The sequence below is a fragment of the Ovis aries genome, chromosome 22 (assembly GCF_016772045.2).
Source record: "Ovis aries strain OAR_USU_Benz2616 breed Rambouillet chromosome 22, ARS-UI_Ramb_v3.0, whole genome shotgun sequence".
NCBI classification, from domain to species: Eukaryota; Metazoa; Chordata; class Mammalia; order Artiodactyla; family Bovidae; genus Ovis; species Ovis aries.
In genome coordinates, this window is record NC_056075.1 from 17,548,447 (window position 1) to 17,563,271 (window position 14,825).

General features: G+C 49.4%; 1 protein-coding gene across 3 annotated transcripts in view; it reads right to left on the bottom strand.

Annotated features, from left to right (window-relative positions):
• Window positions 1–14,825, bottom strand: part of TLL2 (tolloid like 2) — a 144,157-nt gene that overhangs the window by 24,025 nt on the left and 105,307 nt on the right. For all 3 annotated transcript variants that reach the window (XM_042238664.1, XM_027960295.2, XM_027960296.2), the window contains exons 10-13: window positions 12,528–12,630; window positions 4,250–4,366; window positions 2,890–3,035; window positions 2,257–2,452 (exon numbers count right to left, since the gene is read on the bottom strand). In XM_042238664.1, coding sequence (XP_042094598.1) covers window positions 2,257–2,452; window positions 2,890–3,035; window positions 4,250–4,366; window positions 12,528–12,630 — 562 coding nt within the window. The remainder of the gene's footprint in view (window positions 1–2,256; window positions 2,453–2,889; window positions 3,036–4,249; window positions 4,367–12,527; window positions 12,631–14,825) is intronic.

Consider the following 14,825-nt stretch of genomic DNA (forward strand, 5'->3'; position numbering starts at 1 on the left):
AGAATTAGGACAGAGAGAATTAGAATAAAACCTCATGATTATGAGTGACAGGTTAACTAAAATGAGGTTTCCCAAAGTCATTTATATCACAGTCCTGGAACCTAGAATCTGTCACCTTATCCTTACATGGCAAAAAGGACTTTGCAGATGTGATTCGATTCGGGTTCTTGAAATGGGAGATTATGCTGGATCAGCTTGGTGGGCCCATAGTACTACAAGGGTCCTTCCAACTGGAAGCAGCAGGAGGAGAATCAGGGTCAGAAAAGGAAGCATAACGATGGAGACCGAGGTCTGTGATGCAGCCTGAGAAGGTCTCTGCCACCCTTGCTGGCTTGAAGACCAAAAACACCACCCGTCAAGAAGTGCAGGCGCCTCCTCCCAAAAGCTGGAAAAGGCAAGGAAGTATGACCTGGAGAGCTGGAAGGCGATCACATTTGTGGTGATTTGTTACAGCATCGATAAAAAGCTGATACATGGTGACAGCAAGCAGAAACTGTCACAGCATTTTTTCCAGAGAAGAAAACAACTACTTCAGAGATCCCTTCCTTAGCAAAGAAATTAACAGGACTAGACAGGATACCATGTCTACTCACGTAATGCTATTTCATTTCTTCCTGACAACTCTGAGATAAACTAGTAGTGTCATTTCTAAGGGTGGAGAGACTGGGACTCACAGAGAATTTGTAACTTGCTGAAGACCACCCAGCCACTGTGGCTGCCAAGTCAGAGGGGCGTGTCCCCAGGCTGGGAGACAGCACGTGCAGTCTGGGCTAGGGTGGGGCGGGGGCTGTGACTTTCCTAGGATCTCTACTAAGACCCCCACATTCTTCTTTCCACTATGATCACTAACCTAACTGCATTTGCAATACACATGCTGTGGCTTGTTTTCCTGTGTTTTTTGCTTTGTTTTTGCTTGGCCAAGTACTAGACTTTGTCTTCAGTTACTCAGAATGCTATGCTTCTTGCTCTGTTTTGGTTTGCTGTCGTCAGATGCCTCAAAGCAGGAAACATTCCCACACACTCGTGTGGCACTTCTCAGCTTAAGTGTCTCCACAGCCAGCTCACTGGGGCTTCACAGCTGGTCGGGGAAAATGGGCAGACTTCCTTCTCCTTGCTTTACAGAGAGGAACACTGGGGCTTCAGCAAGGACAAAGGGATGCTGGCTCAGGTCACACAGCTGGAAATGGGCTCTTCTGACACCATCTGCTCACCTAAAACCTGGGAGAATGGGATAGAAAGGGGGCAGATGGGGAGATGGAGTAAGGAAGGGGCCAGGATTTCTGGGTCAGCATAGCCAGGAGCCCGGGAAAGGAGGGAAGAGGGAAGGAGTTACTGATCGGTCACTCCAGTTACAGACTGGATATATCCGTTCAGTGGCTGTTGTTGTGCTGGTGGGCGCCCAACCCAAATGCATTGCAGAATAGCCTATATTCCTTCTTAGCAAGTGGTCTGAGGAATTCCAGGGTGCTGAGAGTGGAGAAGGCAGACCTGTCCATTCAAAAGAGTCTTTGGAAGCTGTTCTACTGGGACCAGGAATGATGGTCTTCCCATACCACTGTGGGTCTGATTTTATCAAGAACTTGCAGAGCAGTCAGTCCCTAATGCAGCCCAGATATTCATTTCCTGAGCACCAAACCTTCTCAGTCTCCCCCACAAGCCCTGCCCACTTGAGCATAGACTTGCAGGCTGGGAGCTGATGCTTCAGGAGCTAAAGACCTGGGCTGCCTCTCTACCCCATATCAGGGAATGCAAGGCAGTGTTCTGGAGAGAGTTGGTTTAGGAGTCAGACTGTGACTGGATTCTTGGTCTGCCGTTTAACTATCTGAGCAACCCTGAGCCTGCCTTTTTTAACCTTGATCGAGGGCATTAAATGACACAGTGTAAATCAAGTACCTTGCACAGTTCCTGACACAGTAGGTGCTCAATCGATAGTGACTACACAAGCAAAAAGTGTTATCAATGCTCAGTTTCACTAAGGTTCATGAAGCTGACCTTGTAAACTGATAAACCTAATTTCCAAGCACAGCAGCAAAACTTTCTGCCACAAAGACAGAAGCCAAGGCTAAGCCTGTTCCTGAGTCACTGGAGAACTCTCTCTATTGGGGAATCTCTGCGCAGCTCTTTGAATAAACGGCTCGCTGCCTCCCCACTGCAGGGAGCCTTGTTTGGTGCTAAGGTTTGTGGGTTTAGTGATTCTTAGGCCGGGGGGCAATACCTCTTCCTGTGTCTAAAATGGAAACAACTGCTAATTCATACCCTTGAAAAAATTGGCTGCAAAGCCAGCTTTATTGATAGAGCCGTCGGACACGAACTTCATCCACATTCTATTGGAGCTGGACTTCACATCGTCTGGCTTCTCGTAGCCACAGAAGTGGCCGATCAGGGTGCTGTCTTCCGTGAAGCCATCACGGATTTCCAGGTAGTCATATGCACAGCTGTCATGCCTTTCGATCTAAATGGAGAAACAGAGGCAACGTGGAAGATAGCAGCTCAGCCTCAAGGTTTTCAATCTAAGAAAAGAAACTAAATATCACTCTCAAAAACCTAACCAGGAGGCCAAAGGGCCCAAGTGTGTCCTGCCAAGCTGTCTCCTACTTGCGTAAGGCAAGGATGAATCAAGCTGCAAAAACATTAAGTCGTGATAAACTGGGAAGAGTCAGTAAAATGCCCTGGGATCCCATTCTAGACTTTTGCTTCAATGATTCCCCCACCCTCTCCAGCAGCCTTCAGAAAGAAGGCAGATGCAATTTCAAAACCTGCAGAGGATTTGATACCAGATGTCCTGGCAAAATTCACCTTGGACTTGAAATAGCCTCTTGGGTTCCTGTTTTCAACCCCAAGCTGGAAATTCGTCTTTATAGAGCAGTGTCTAAGACCAGCAGTACTCACCTCAAAAGCTTGGAAGGTAAGCCCCACGTGATACCCCTCCGAAACGGTAATCCTCCAAACACATTCCTTGGAAGGTCTGTAATCATCCGGGTAGTTAGGAGATTGAATCTGACCGGCGTCTTTGTTAATGTCTCCCCCACAGGTTGCTTTAGAAAAAAGAGCCAGGAGGAAGGGGGTCCCCCGTCAGAGCTTGCTAAGCAAGTACATCGCTAGGTGGCTCCACTTGCCAACGTTTTCATTTCCAGTGGCCTGAAGCCTCTGGAAAGCCAGAGTTCCCTGTGTTTGCAACTCTGAATTTTTCTCCTATAAAGAAAATAACCATGGAGAGCAGTGGCTCTCTGCCTTTGCTGGGCATCACAATCACCTGGGAAATTTTTTCAAGCTCTGGGAACAGGAGTCACACCTCCAGAAGTTCCGATCAAGTATGCAGGTATGGGGTGGGGGGGTGTTGAGGGAGGGGTCCCAGCAGCAGTGACATCTGACTCTCCACGCCCCCCCACCCCCGCAGCTCCCCCCGCCACGCCCGGTGACCCTGATGCAGAGGAAGGAGGGCCACCGGTAGAGACTGATGTGTACATACGCACACCCATGCTATTTCCTTTATAAAAACAAAACTTGGGACTTCCTTGGTGGTCCAGTGGCTAAGACTCTGAGCTCCTAATGCAAGGGACTCAGGTTTGACACCCTAGTCGGAGAAGTAGATCCTACGCGCCGCAACTAAAAAAGTCCCACATGCTGTAACTAAGACCCGGTGCATCCAAATAAGTAAATATCAAAAACCAAAAACTCGGGCCTCTCCAAAATTACAATCTAAGTCCCCAGGGGACTTCTCCTCTGGGGGAGGGAGGGCACAGGGTTATGTAGCCAGAGAGACCCAATATGTAGAACAGACAGAAGCAGAATTGCCCTGGTGGCAGCTGCCTAGAGCCCAGACCTCTTGGTTTCCTCAATCACCATGGTGGCCTCACAGGCCCTTCCAAGAAATTAGTTGGAAATTCCTGGATGTTGTCCAAAGTCCTCGTTTCACAAATGAAACTCAGAGAGGCTGGATTCCTTGCCCAGGCTCACACAGCTACTCAGAGGTGGCTTGCATTTCCACAGGGTTCTCTAAGCCCCCAACACCGTCCCCGCTGGACTCTAATGGGGGTTGAGCAGGGTAGTGACAGGTAGACTGGCTGTGCTGAAGGGAGCCCAGCTGGCCTCTCTGCTTCCAGACATGGGGGAAGGGGACGGCGGCTACCCCACCCTCATGGCGCTGGCAGCTGCTGCCCGGGCCAGGGTGGGAAGGGGCACAGGCTGCATGGGAAGCACAGAGGTACGTCAGGAGCCATACCGGCGGCCTCTCCCCTCCTGAACAAACCTTCATATACCGCGAAGAAGCCCTTGCCCAGGATGTTGCTGCTGCTTCGGAATTCCACCCAGAGCCGGCTGTCCGTGGAGACGAGGGCCTCTGGGACTTTGTCGCCACAAAACCTACCTGGGAAAGGGAAAAGAACTGTCAGGATGCTGGCAGACGGCAAGGAGGGGCTCAGCACAAGCAGAGAGAGAGAGGGCGGTGCTGCTTCAGATGAGGTTCAAGGCGAGCAGTCCTCACCGGGGACTCATCCTGTAGCACTGAAGGATGAAAAGCTGGAACGGAAACAGTGACCGCTGGTGTGCCTCCTTCCGGAGAGTCTCAGACGCCAATCAACCGAATACCCAGAATGTGGTCCCTCCCCGGCCAGGGGGTCATGATGAGTGCTGAGGGGTAGGAGAACATCTCAGCAAGGCCAGGGGTGGGGTGGTGGTCTGAGCGAGTGATGAGGGTCCCCCATGGTATTTCTACTACGTACATAGCCTTCTGTTTGAGGGACATGCCTTATACCTTCCTTGCCCCAGGAAGGGTTGCCAGAGGACACAAGATGACGTGATCAGATCTTGGCTTTTGAATTCCATAAGTCTGATCACAACACCAAAAATTTAGGAACGTACACCATGAATAAGAGCACATTCCCTTCCCCTTGTTGTCTTTGAAAGATTCCTGGGATGGAGAAGCAAGGGGCTAGGGGGCAGAGAACTGGAGAGGGCACCATGGGACCTCTGAAAGGACTTGGTGCCCCAGGTGGACGAGGATGATAGATGTCCCAGGGAGGCTTAAGGAGTTGGGAGAAGCAGAGAGCTGTGCCCCCGGGAGCAGTTCCTGGCAGAGGCTTGAGGGGCAGCAAGACCCTGGATCCCCCATGTCCCCACCTGGGCTCAGAACAGGAGTGTCTATATGGTTTCTTAAGACATTAGGGCAGGAGACAGGCGGGCAGAGTTCTTCAGGAAAATCAGGACAGGATGGCAGCAACAGGACTCCTGGGAAGGGGATAGAACGAACTTTCCCATGGCCCAGAGGGCCTGGACAGTCACTGAATGTCTCCCATAGAACGTCGTCTAGGGAGATATGGACTCGGCACTGATCTACATGGGCCTGGGGAAGTTGAGACAGGATAAGGCACAATAGCCACTTAGATGCCAGAGGACTGGAGACCAGAGGGGGAGGAGGCCGAACCAGGAATGCCAGTTGGGATGGCAATGCAGATGCCCCTGGGACACCAAGCTCTGGCACAAAGTGTGCCCCCTACTGGCTCTCTGGGGGGGCACACAAATGGACCTCAATTAAGTCCCCACTATCTGATGCAAAGGGGCTCAAAATTGCTATTGAACTTGCGTTATTGAAAATACAAATAAATGTGTATTTCTTAAGCTTATGAATGCAGTCTATGAAATCTGGACCTTTTACAGAGGAAAAGGGGGAAGGTCAGGCCTTCCCAGAGCACGGTCATCCTGTCACTTCCAACGCCACATAAGGGTAGCAGCACAGCAAGAACAGAGTTGGGGGAGGGGTGGGAGGTGGGCTGAGTCACACTGATCAGCTCACAACACAGACTAGCCAAGGTCTATTTGGATGGAAAGTCCATGGTTCTGCCAAGTGCTAACAGTCTGAGTCACTCAAAAATCCACTGAACATTGTGGGGGAGTGGGGAATGACTGTGAATGGGTATGGGTCTTCTTTGAGGGCTGATGAAGATGTTCTAAATCTGTGGTGATGGCTATACAAATCTGTGAGCATGCTAACACTGCTGACATGGATGCTTTAAACGCAGAGTTGTATGCTGCGTGAATTTCATATCCAAAATCCATTTTAAGGTTCATTTGACAGGTATTTAATGGGTATCCTTTTATTGCCCTTCTGAGAAATGCAGGAGTGAGACGGGGAGGAATAAAAGCCACTATATAATAAAAGACACTTGCTGTTGGCCAACGGGGGTCAACATTCTTTAAGGGTAACACAGAGGGTAAAGGCTCCTAGTTCAGTTCAGTTCAGTCACTCAGTCATGTCCGACTCTTTGTGAACCCATGGACTGCAGCACGCCAGGCTTCCCTGTCCATCACCAACTCCTGGAGCTTGCTCAAACTCATGTCCGTCGAGTCAGTGATGCCATCCAACCATCTCATCCTCCGTCCACCTTCTCCTCCTGCTTTAATCTTTCCCAGCATCGGGGTCTTTTCCAATGAGTCAGTTCTTCACAACAGGTGGCCAAAGTATTGGAGTTGCAGCATCAGTCCTTCCAATGAATATTCAGGATTGATTTCCTTTAGGATGGACTGGTTGGATCTCCTTGCAGTCTAAGGGACTTTTAAGAGTCTTCTCCAACACCACAGTTCAAAAGCATCAATTCTTCAGTGCTCAGCTTTCTTTATAGTCCAACTCTCACATCCATACATGACTACTGGGAAAATCATAGCTTTGACTAGACGGACCTTTGTTGGCAAAGTAATGTCTCTGCTTTTGAATATGCTGTCTAGGTTGGTCATAGCTTTTCTTCCAAGGAGCAAGTGTCTTGGAAGGCTCCTAACCTTCCAATTCTGGCCGTCTGTAGCCTTTTGGATCTGGGGAGCTTAATAAGATGAGCTGAAACTGTTACTGAGAATTGAGCAGGGAAAAATCCATCAGACGCTGCTATGCTTCCAGTAACAGCTCCTTCAGCATCACCGATTAGTATCAGTTAGTTTTTGGAAAACAATATGTAAACCTGGGGAGGTATTTCTCACCAGTGAGGAGACAGAGCTGCTGAATGCTGGTTCACAAAAGGAACGGTTTCTCAGCCAAACCCAGTTTCAAGTCCAAATTCCTCCTTTTAAAATCCCAGCTGTCACAGCTGCTGGGGATGTTTCCAAAAGAGAGAGCCTTGTGCCTAAGAACCCAACCAGATGAGATTGAACCACCCACCCTGGGGCCACAGGACAACCTGCCTCTGCTCCACTATCCGGGAGGAGGTAGAAATTACAGGCTCAGCTGGATTTTACCGCCCTGTGCTTGTGTGCTTAGTCGCTCAGTCATGTCTGGCTCTTTGCAACTCCATGGACGATAGCCCACCAGGCTCCTCTGTCCATGGGGATTCTCCAGGCAAGAATACTGGAGTGGGTTGCCATGCCCTCCTGCAAAGGATCTTCCCAAACCAGAGACTGAACCCAAGTCTCCTGCATTGCAGATTCTTTACTGTCTGAGCCACCAGGGAAGCCCCTTTACTGCCTTGGAAGAGCTAGACTTGGTAGAATAAATCACAAATTATTTCTAAGCAAAATCTCCCCAAATCACCTTGAACCTCCTGCACTGTCCCTAGACTGATGTCACCAGACTCTTACCTTCACAGTAATGGTTCTAATAAAAGCCCCCTTTTAAACTGAGCCAGTCTATACCAGACACTGTGCTATGCACTTATATAGATTATCTATTTGTCTCCTTACTACCTTTTGAAGTAGGTGCTATTATTAATCTCGTTTCTGAAAAAACTGAGCCTTGAAGAGAATTTGAGATGCTAAAGCTGAAACTCCAGTACTTTGGCCACCTCATGCAAAGAGTTGACTCATTGGAAAAGACTCTGATGCTGGGAGGGATTAGGGGCAGGAGGAGAAGGGGATGACAGAGGATGAGATGGCTGGATGGCATCACTGACTCGATGGATGTGAGTCTGAGTGAGCTCTGAGAGCTGGTGATGGACAGGGAGGCCGGGCGTGCTGCGATTCATGGGGTCGCAAAGAGTCGGACATGACTGAGCGACTGAACTGAACTGATATTCAATTTATAGAGGAGGAAATGGCAACCCACTCCAGTATTCTTGCCTGGAGAATCCCATGGACAAAGGAGCCTGGAAGGCTTCAGTCCATGGGGTCACAAGAGTCAGACATGGCTTGGCGACTAAACCACTACCACCATTCTCAACTTAAGTTATGCTCAAGACTGTAACCCTGGAGTAGGAAGTGGCAACCCACTCCAGTACTCTTGCCTGGAAAATTACATGGACAGAGGACCTTGCAGGCTGCAGTCCATGAGGTCACAAAGAGTCAGGCACGACTGAGCAACTGAGCACACTGGCACACATTCAAGATTGTAAGTGCAGCAGGATTTGAACCTAAGCAGCCTGAGATCTTGACCTTCATCCCCAGTCTAACCCTCTTCATCATGCTCACCATTACTGCCACCCACCATCCAAAGGAACGTCTCTGTTTAGGAGTCGGTTCTAAATACTGTACATTTTTGGATCAATAGACATCAAATCTGTTCTCTGGGAATGTAATCAATATTCTCATTTCCCAATTTGGAAACAGACACATTGGAATGATGATCAAAGACTCAAACCATAGAGCAAGGCTGTGGCAATGCCAGGCATGCCGATTTGCCTCATGCCATGGGTCCTGCTCATTTGGGAGGCTGCCCCGGCCCAGGGAGCCCCCAGTAGTGGGGCCACGCGACACTGATTGGCCGGCCTGGCCTTTCTGAACTTCCCTCCCCACTTCAGGGAAAGGGGGGAAAAAAGGCTTTTGTGCGCATTGTGGTGGTACAGAATGCCCAAGGATGGTTCTGCATACAAAAGTGCATTGTTAGAGTAATTCCTCTAGCAGAAAGAAGGGAGGAGAATCCAATTAATAGGCCAGCATTTCAGGTTAGTGGATGAGTTCTGTGCAGCCACCTTTCTCCCCGCTCTCGGTGCAAACTTATCAGTGACCCTCGAAACTGAAAAAATGAATCTGCTACCTTTAAGCAGGCGTGAAATGTTCTCAATCTACTTACATTTCCCTTTAATCAGGATGTGAAAAGCTGAGTCCCAAACAGCCTCCTCCCAGGGAGACTAACAGGCTGGAGAGAAACTGGACGAGAGAAAAGGTGTCAAATTCCTAAACTGAACTCTGGTTCCCGCCTTTGGAGGAGGAGTTTAATAAGGATATCAAGAAGAGGAAATGCAGATGAGGACACTACAAGAGGACTCCATGGGGAGCCATAAAGAGTTCATTCATAAAAAGTTATGCGTCCATTATGCCTGGAGTTTCACACACTGCCCTGGGAAAATATGCAACGCACGGTTTTTCAGAGCAAGATGCATACTTTCACAATCCGCTCTAATCCGCTCTCCCTCCTGCCAAAGGGGCATTGACCTGCCTCCTCCCGGCAGATTTCATGGCACTGACCCCTCCCAGGGACCAGCTCGGCCTACACAATGCACTTGTTCCAAACACAAAAGTTCACTAACAACTGCATTTGGAAACATCAGAGCAGGCCAAATAGTTGGCAAAGGAGAACTGCAAATGAAGAATGACGGTTACAGGCGCTGGGCATTGGCTGCAACACACTCGGCACACACACACACAAATACCTACACACACTCACAGAAAAAGTGTAAAACCTGAGCAAAACAAAAAACCCACACACAAAAACCCTCACTGACAATGACGAACAGCAAAAGCCCCATCGAATCAATGAACATGTGGTCAGAGTTCCCAGGATCTGCAGTGAGAAAATTCTTGTTTCAAGTTCAAGGGGTGGCTGGAAATCCCTCTGTTGGTGCCCATTTTCAGGAGCGTGCCTTGGCCCTCTCCAGGGAACTTTAGGAACAGAGAGTATCCCCCCTCCGGAGCTTTTCAAGTCTATCACGTTCCCTAGGGGGTATGGGGTGCCAGATTTAGCAAACAAAAATACAGGAAGCCCAGTCCAATTTGAATTTCAGATAAACAACGAATCATGCATTTTTATCTGGCAGTCCTATGGGGAGTCCCTTCTAGATCCACAGTCCCCTTCACCCCATCAGCAGGACTTCTAAGTTCTGAACTGATCTCAAGCCCCTAGCAGGCTGTGTGGCCCTGGTGAGTCGGCCTGTTCTGGGGAGTGTGGGTTTCTCATGAAGGTGTGTGATGAAGTGACTCAAAGGTCCACACGATTCCATGTTCTCAAGAAACTCCTCCCACACAGCGTTTCTTAAAATTCAATTATGAAATATTTGGATGCATTCTTATAAAACAGCCAAATAATCCAGAAGTACACACACCAAACCATGAGGTTGCCCCCTCCCCACGCTTTCCTTCTCCGAGGCAACCACCTTCTTTAGTTTGCTGAGAGCCCTTGCAGCCCTGTTTCCGTGTATTTGGAACTAGACAGGTACACATGCACAAATATTTATCGGTAAGTGGGATTGTTCCCTGATCCACCACATGGAGATCCTGGTTCAACAGTTTCCCAGGAATCTCACAGAAATCTTCCCCACTGATGCTGGGGTGCAGCCAGGTTTTGGAACCTCTGCGACCAGGAGGGCAGCCCTCTGTTTTAATTTTGTTGCACCCAGTCGGTGCTACGTACAAAGTCATGCCTCCCCATACACACTGCGTCTGCTCACGTTGGACAGGAAGCAGAAACCCAGGGCAGACAGCCTCCACCTCCTGCCATCGGGTGGCATAACCCATCTGTCCCGAACCGTACACACTCCTGTCTGTCTGTGCCTGGCCTGGGAGTCAGTTTCTTGCCCTGCTTTCCTGGACCACCAGCTACCTGACTGAACCCCCTACCAGTGATAACCTGGCATCCTCCACTCGAAACCAGCTCTGGCTATGTTCCCACCCCAGAGGACACAAATACCTACCTATTGGTACCTCTAGGAAGTTAAGCTCATGGCCCTCTGGACTGAGAGGACTTGTGTGCCCTTCCCAGGAGTAGCTGACCTGGCTGAGACCCTTTGGCCATATGGAAGCTTAGTACCTGCCAGGGCCCCTGGGGCCAGCCAGACCTTCCATCCCTGTCTCTCCTGAGCTATTCTGGAATCTGACAGGCAGCTGGGCTTGGTCTGGCAGGGAAACTGCCCACCTTAGCGCTGTCCACTCTTTCCTGTTTCCATCTTTAGTCAGCTGTCATACTCGGCCCAGTCACTAGAAGCGTCACAAGTATGGCTTCTTGCCCACGTGAAGATCTGCCAGGGACAAAGTTTGCACAGAAAACTTAGAGTGGTCCACCTCAGAAGCCCAGCCTGAACAGCCGTCTATAAACAACCCACTCTCAGCGGAGACCCTCCCAACCGACTCCTTACGCTCGGCTCCTCTTTCTGGCTCTACCATGGTGACATTCCTGGGCCAAACGAGTCCCTGTGTCGGTTGTCCTGACACCTATGCCACCAAGCCTCTATGTGACCTTAACTTCCCCTGGTCACCCTTGGTGATCCCTCTTCTGGTGATCAATCCTGAGTGAACTGACCTTTCTCTTTATGCCACCTGCCCACTGCCTCTCACACAAAGGCCCACCTGCCTTTTCATCGATGAGTTCATGTACTGTTCATCTTCCCAAAAGAATACAGGTTTATCAGAGAAGAATTAGAAAATACAGCTAAACCAGGAACAAGAGAATAAATTTTTATATTCATCATCCTGAAATAACCAGTTATTTATTTACATTTCTAAGGTTACTTAATATTTATATTGTAGGTCATAAAATGGTTCCTTCCAGCTGAATCCAGCCTGCATGATTGTTTTAAGTAATTTTGCTTTGGGTAATTTGAGTCAGGATATTTACTGTTTAGCTTGCCACACTCCCCACCACTCTTTATTTTATTATACCAACGCCATCTCTCTCATTTTTACCTTATTCCTGCTGCTGCTGCTAAGTTGCTTCAGTCATGTCCGACTCTGTGCAACCCCTTAGCCAGCAGCCCACCAGGCTCCTCTGTCCCTGGGATTCTCCAGGCAAGAATACTGGAGTGGGTTGCCATTTCCTTCTCCAACGCATGCATGCATGCTAAGTCACTTCAGTCGTGTCCAACTCTGTGCGACCCTATGGACAGCAGCCCTGAGGGTGTCTGATTTTGCAATGCTTCATAACATATATGCTTTTGTTAAAATAGAATCTTACTGCATATCCATTTTGCAACACCTTTTGCATAGCAGTGTACAACAAACATCTTTCTGTATCAATAAATAGTCCAACTTTGTTTTTAATAGCTGGATAGTTTTCCATGGAAAAGATGTATTATAATTTATTCATCTAACCCCTACTGTTGAATATTTAAATTGTTTTCAATGTTTCCTGCTTCAGTGAATGTCCCTGTAGCGAGAGCTTTGCACAGTTCCTTAATTAGTTCCCTAGGATAAATTCCAAGAAGTGGAACGGCTGGGTCAAAGAGTATTCGCAGTTTTAAAAGCTTTTAACATGTGCGGCCAAATGGAGTGTTCAGAGTTTTACAACGACACCAACCCGTGAGAGCTTCCTGTGACTGGTGGATGGCCCCTTCCAAACATTTAAGAGCATCACAGAGAGCATCTGAGCACGTCTCTTTTAAGGCTCTCTGAAGTCAACTCACCCAACAGGGGGGCTTTCCTCCAGTAACCATCCCGGACCTCCACGTAGTCGTACCAGCACAGGCGGCTTTTAAACAAATCCATGGATGTGAAGTTTAAGACGATCTGTAAAGAGTTACCGTAAAGTGAGTTTTGGCAGCCCAGTCTGAGGAGTTTTGAAGATACATCTTGCATAGTGGTGTTCTCACGTTACCCTTTAGCATACAGAGCTCTCAGACCACAGTAGGAGTGTCCTCTCAAAAACGCATTCACAGGAAACCTCATGACATTAAATAATAAACCTTAAACAGGATGAGGAGTAAACAGAGGAGATGGGTTCTATGGTTCTGTCTGGGGAATAATTGAGCTTTTGAAGTCGCTTAGTGGTTTACAGAAAGCAAGACGCATTAAAAACACAGGCCAGGATGCATTGAGACTGGGGATTTGGGAGGAGGTAAGGGGTCAGTGAAGTTTAGAGATACAAAAAGATCTTAAAACATCATCAATCATTCTAAAGGGCCCGGGGTGAGCCTGAGTGCATCCGAGCTTCTCTGTGATCAATGTTTCCCTGGTCCATGACCTCACTCTTCTGAGGTGTGGTGTGTTAATAACCTTCCTGCAATTTTGTTCATTCATTCATTCATTCCACCATTGTTCATTGACCACCTACTGTGTGCCAGTCTGTGTCGGCCAATCAAGATAGAAAGGTCAGTAAGAAAGAGTTCTTGCCTGTAAGTTCTCTGCCAAAACTCAGAGAAGGAGAGGAGGACAGGTGTGCTAAATCAATTAGAACACTATGGAAGAAATGCTGAAAAGACAGGGATGGACAGAAAGGCATTCTGGAGCCTCGAGGAAGGAGAACCAGATTCTGCCCCGGGGACAAGAAGAAGGTTTCTTGGAGGAGGTGGCATTTAACCTAAGGGGAACGGGATGCATGGGTAGAGGGGGGCCAGACAGAATTGTGGTGTGAGGGCTCGACACGAGCAGACCAAGGAGACACTTAGGGAACTGTGCTGAGCGTTCAGTAGAGGCCATTGCGTGCCTGTCTGGAGCGAGGGGGCAGGAGAGGTGAGGAGGGAGGTGGGTTTCGAGGAACTGGGAAGGATGCTTCAGTTCCTTTGGACAATCTTGAGACTCCCCCCCCCCGCCCACCCCGGAGGCCATTCAGTCGGTGCCTTAGTCCACAAGTGATGGAAGGGGCTGGGTGGCCCTGCAGGCTCAGCACATGGGCCCTGCGCCCCTTCCAGCCCAGCCAGCCCAGACGGAGGGTCAAGTTTGCCCTCTCCCCTGACCCCTGCTTGGAGCTCACCACGCATGGTGCCCAGGACTGTCTGGCTGCAGCTTTCCGGTGGGCTCCTTGTCTGTGCTTGGCGTGTCCTCACCTGTCACCTCTCAGCTCTTCTCTCCAGAGTCCTGCATAAGGGCAATGCCCCAGCCCCTGCACCCCTGACGTTTTCCCACCCGGGGCGGTGGGGGGTTTGCTCACAGTCAGTTCACCTTTTTTTAGCATCTTCACTCTCCTGCTTCCAAAGACCGCTTCTTTTCTGTTCTTATAGCCCCGGGTCTTAATCTCTGCTAAACCTTTGGGCTGGAGGCTCTGCGGCACTCCTGGCCACATGGAAAGGACTTGGGTCTTGTCCTCATTCCCTGGCCTCTCTGCTTGGAGTCTCTCCTCTCTGGTTTTTGCCGCGGCAGCCTGTGCCCTGTCCACTGTTGTCTCTCTTGTGCTGGCCCATTAACTGTGTTGTTCAGTCACCAAGTCGTGTCTGACTCTTCGCAACCCCATGGGCTGCAGCACACAGGCTTCCCTGCCCCTCACCATCTCCCAGAGTTTGCTCAGACTCATATCCATTGAATCGGTGATGCCATTAACTGGAGGGCACCTCAAAAGAAAAACACCGTCCTCCCAGCTTCCCTGTTTGTAGGGGACACCTTCACCCCAGTCACTGAGGTGCTCCACCTCGGGGTTAGTTCTCCCTGGCCTCCATTGTTTATGCCAGCGCTGATGGACTTTCTTCCTTTGAGATGTCGGAGTCCCTGCTATGAGCCAGTCTTGCTCCACCTCACCAGGCCTGCTGCACCCCCGACCATTCTGCACACCAGGTCTTCTGGATCAATCCTGCACTTACAGCTCATGTTTACCAGATCCCTCCTGTGCTCAGAAAACCTCAGTGGCTACCTATATACCTGTCTCATAAACTAAATTTGGCTTACTTTTCAGAGCCTCCAGCACCCAGCCTACCTGACCTTGTTTTCCAGGTACACCCTGATGTATCTGTACAAATGGGTCCTTCCCAGACCCAGATCGGGGGCCCCTCCCT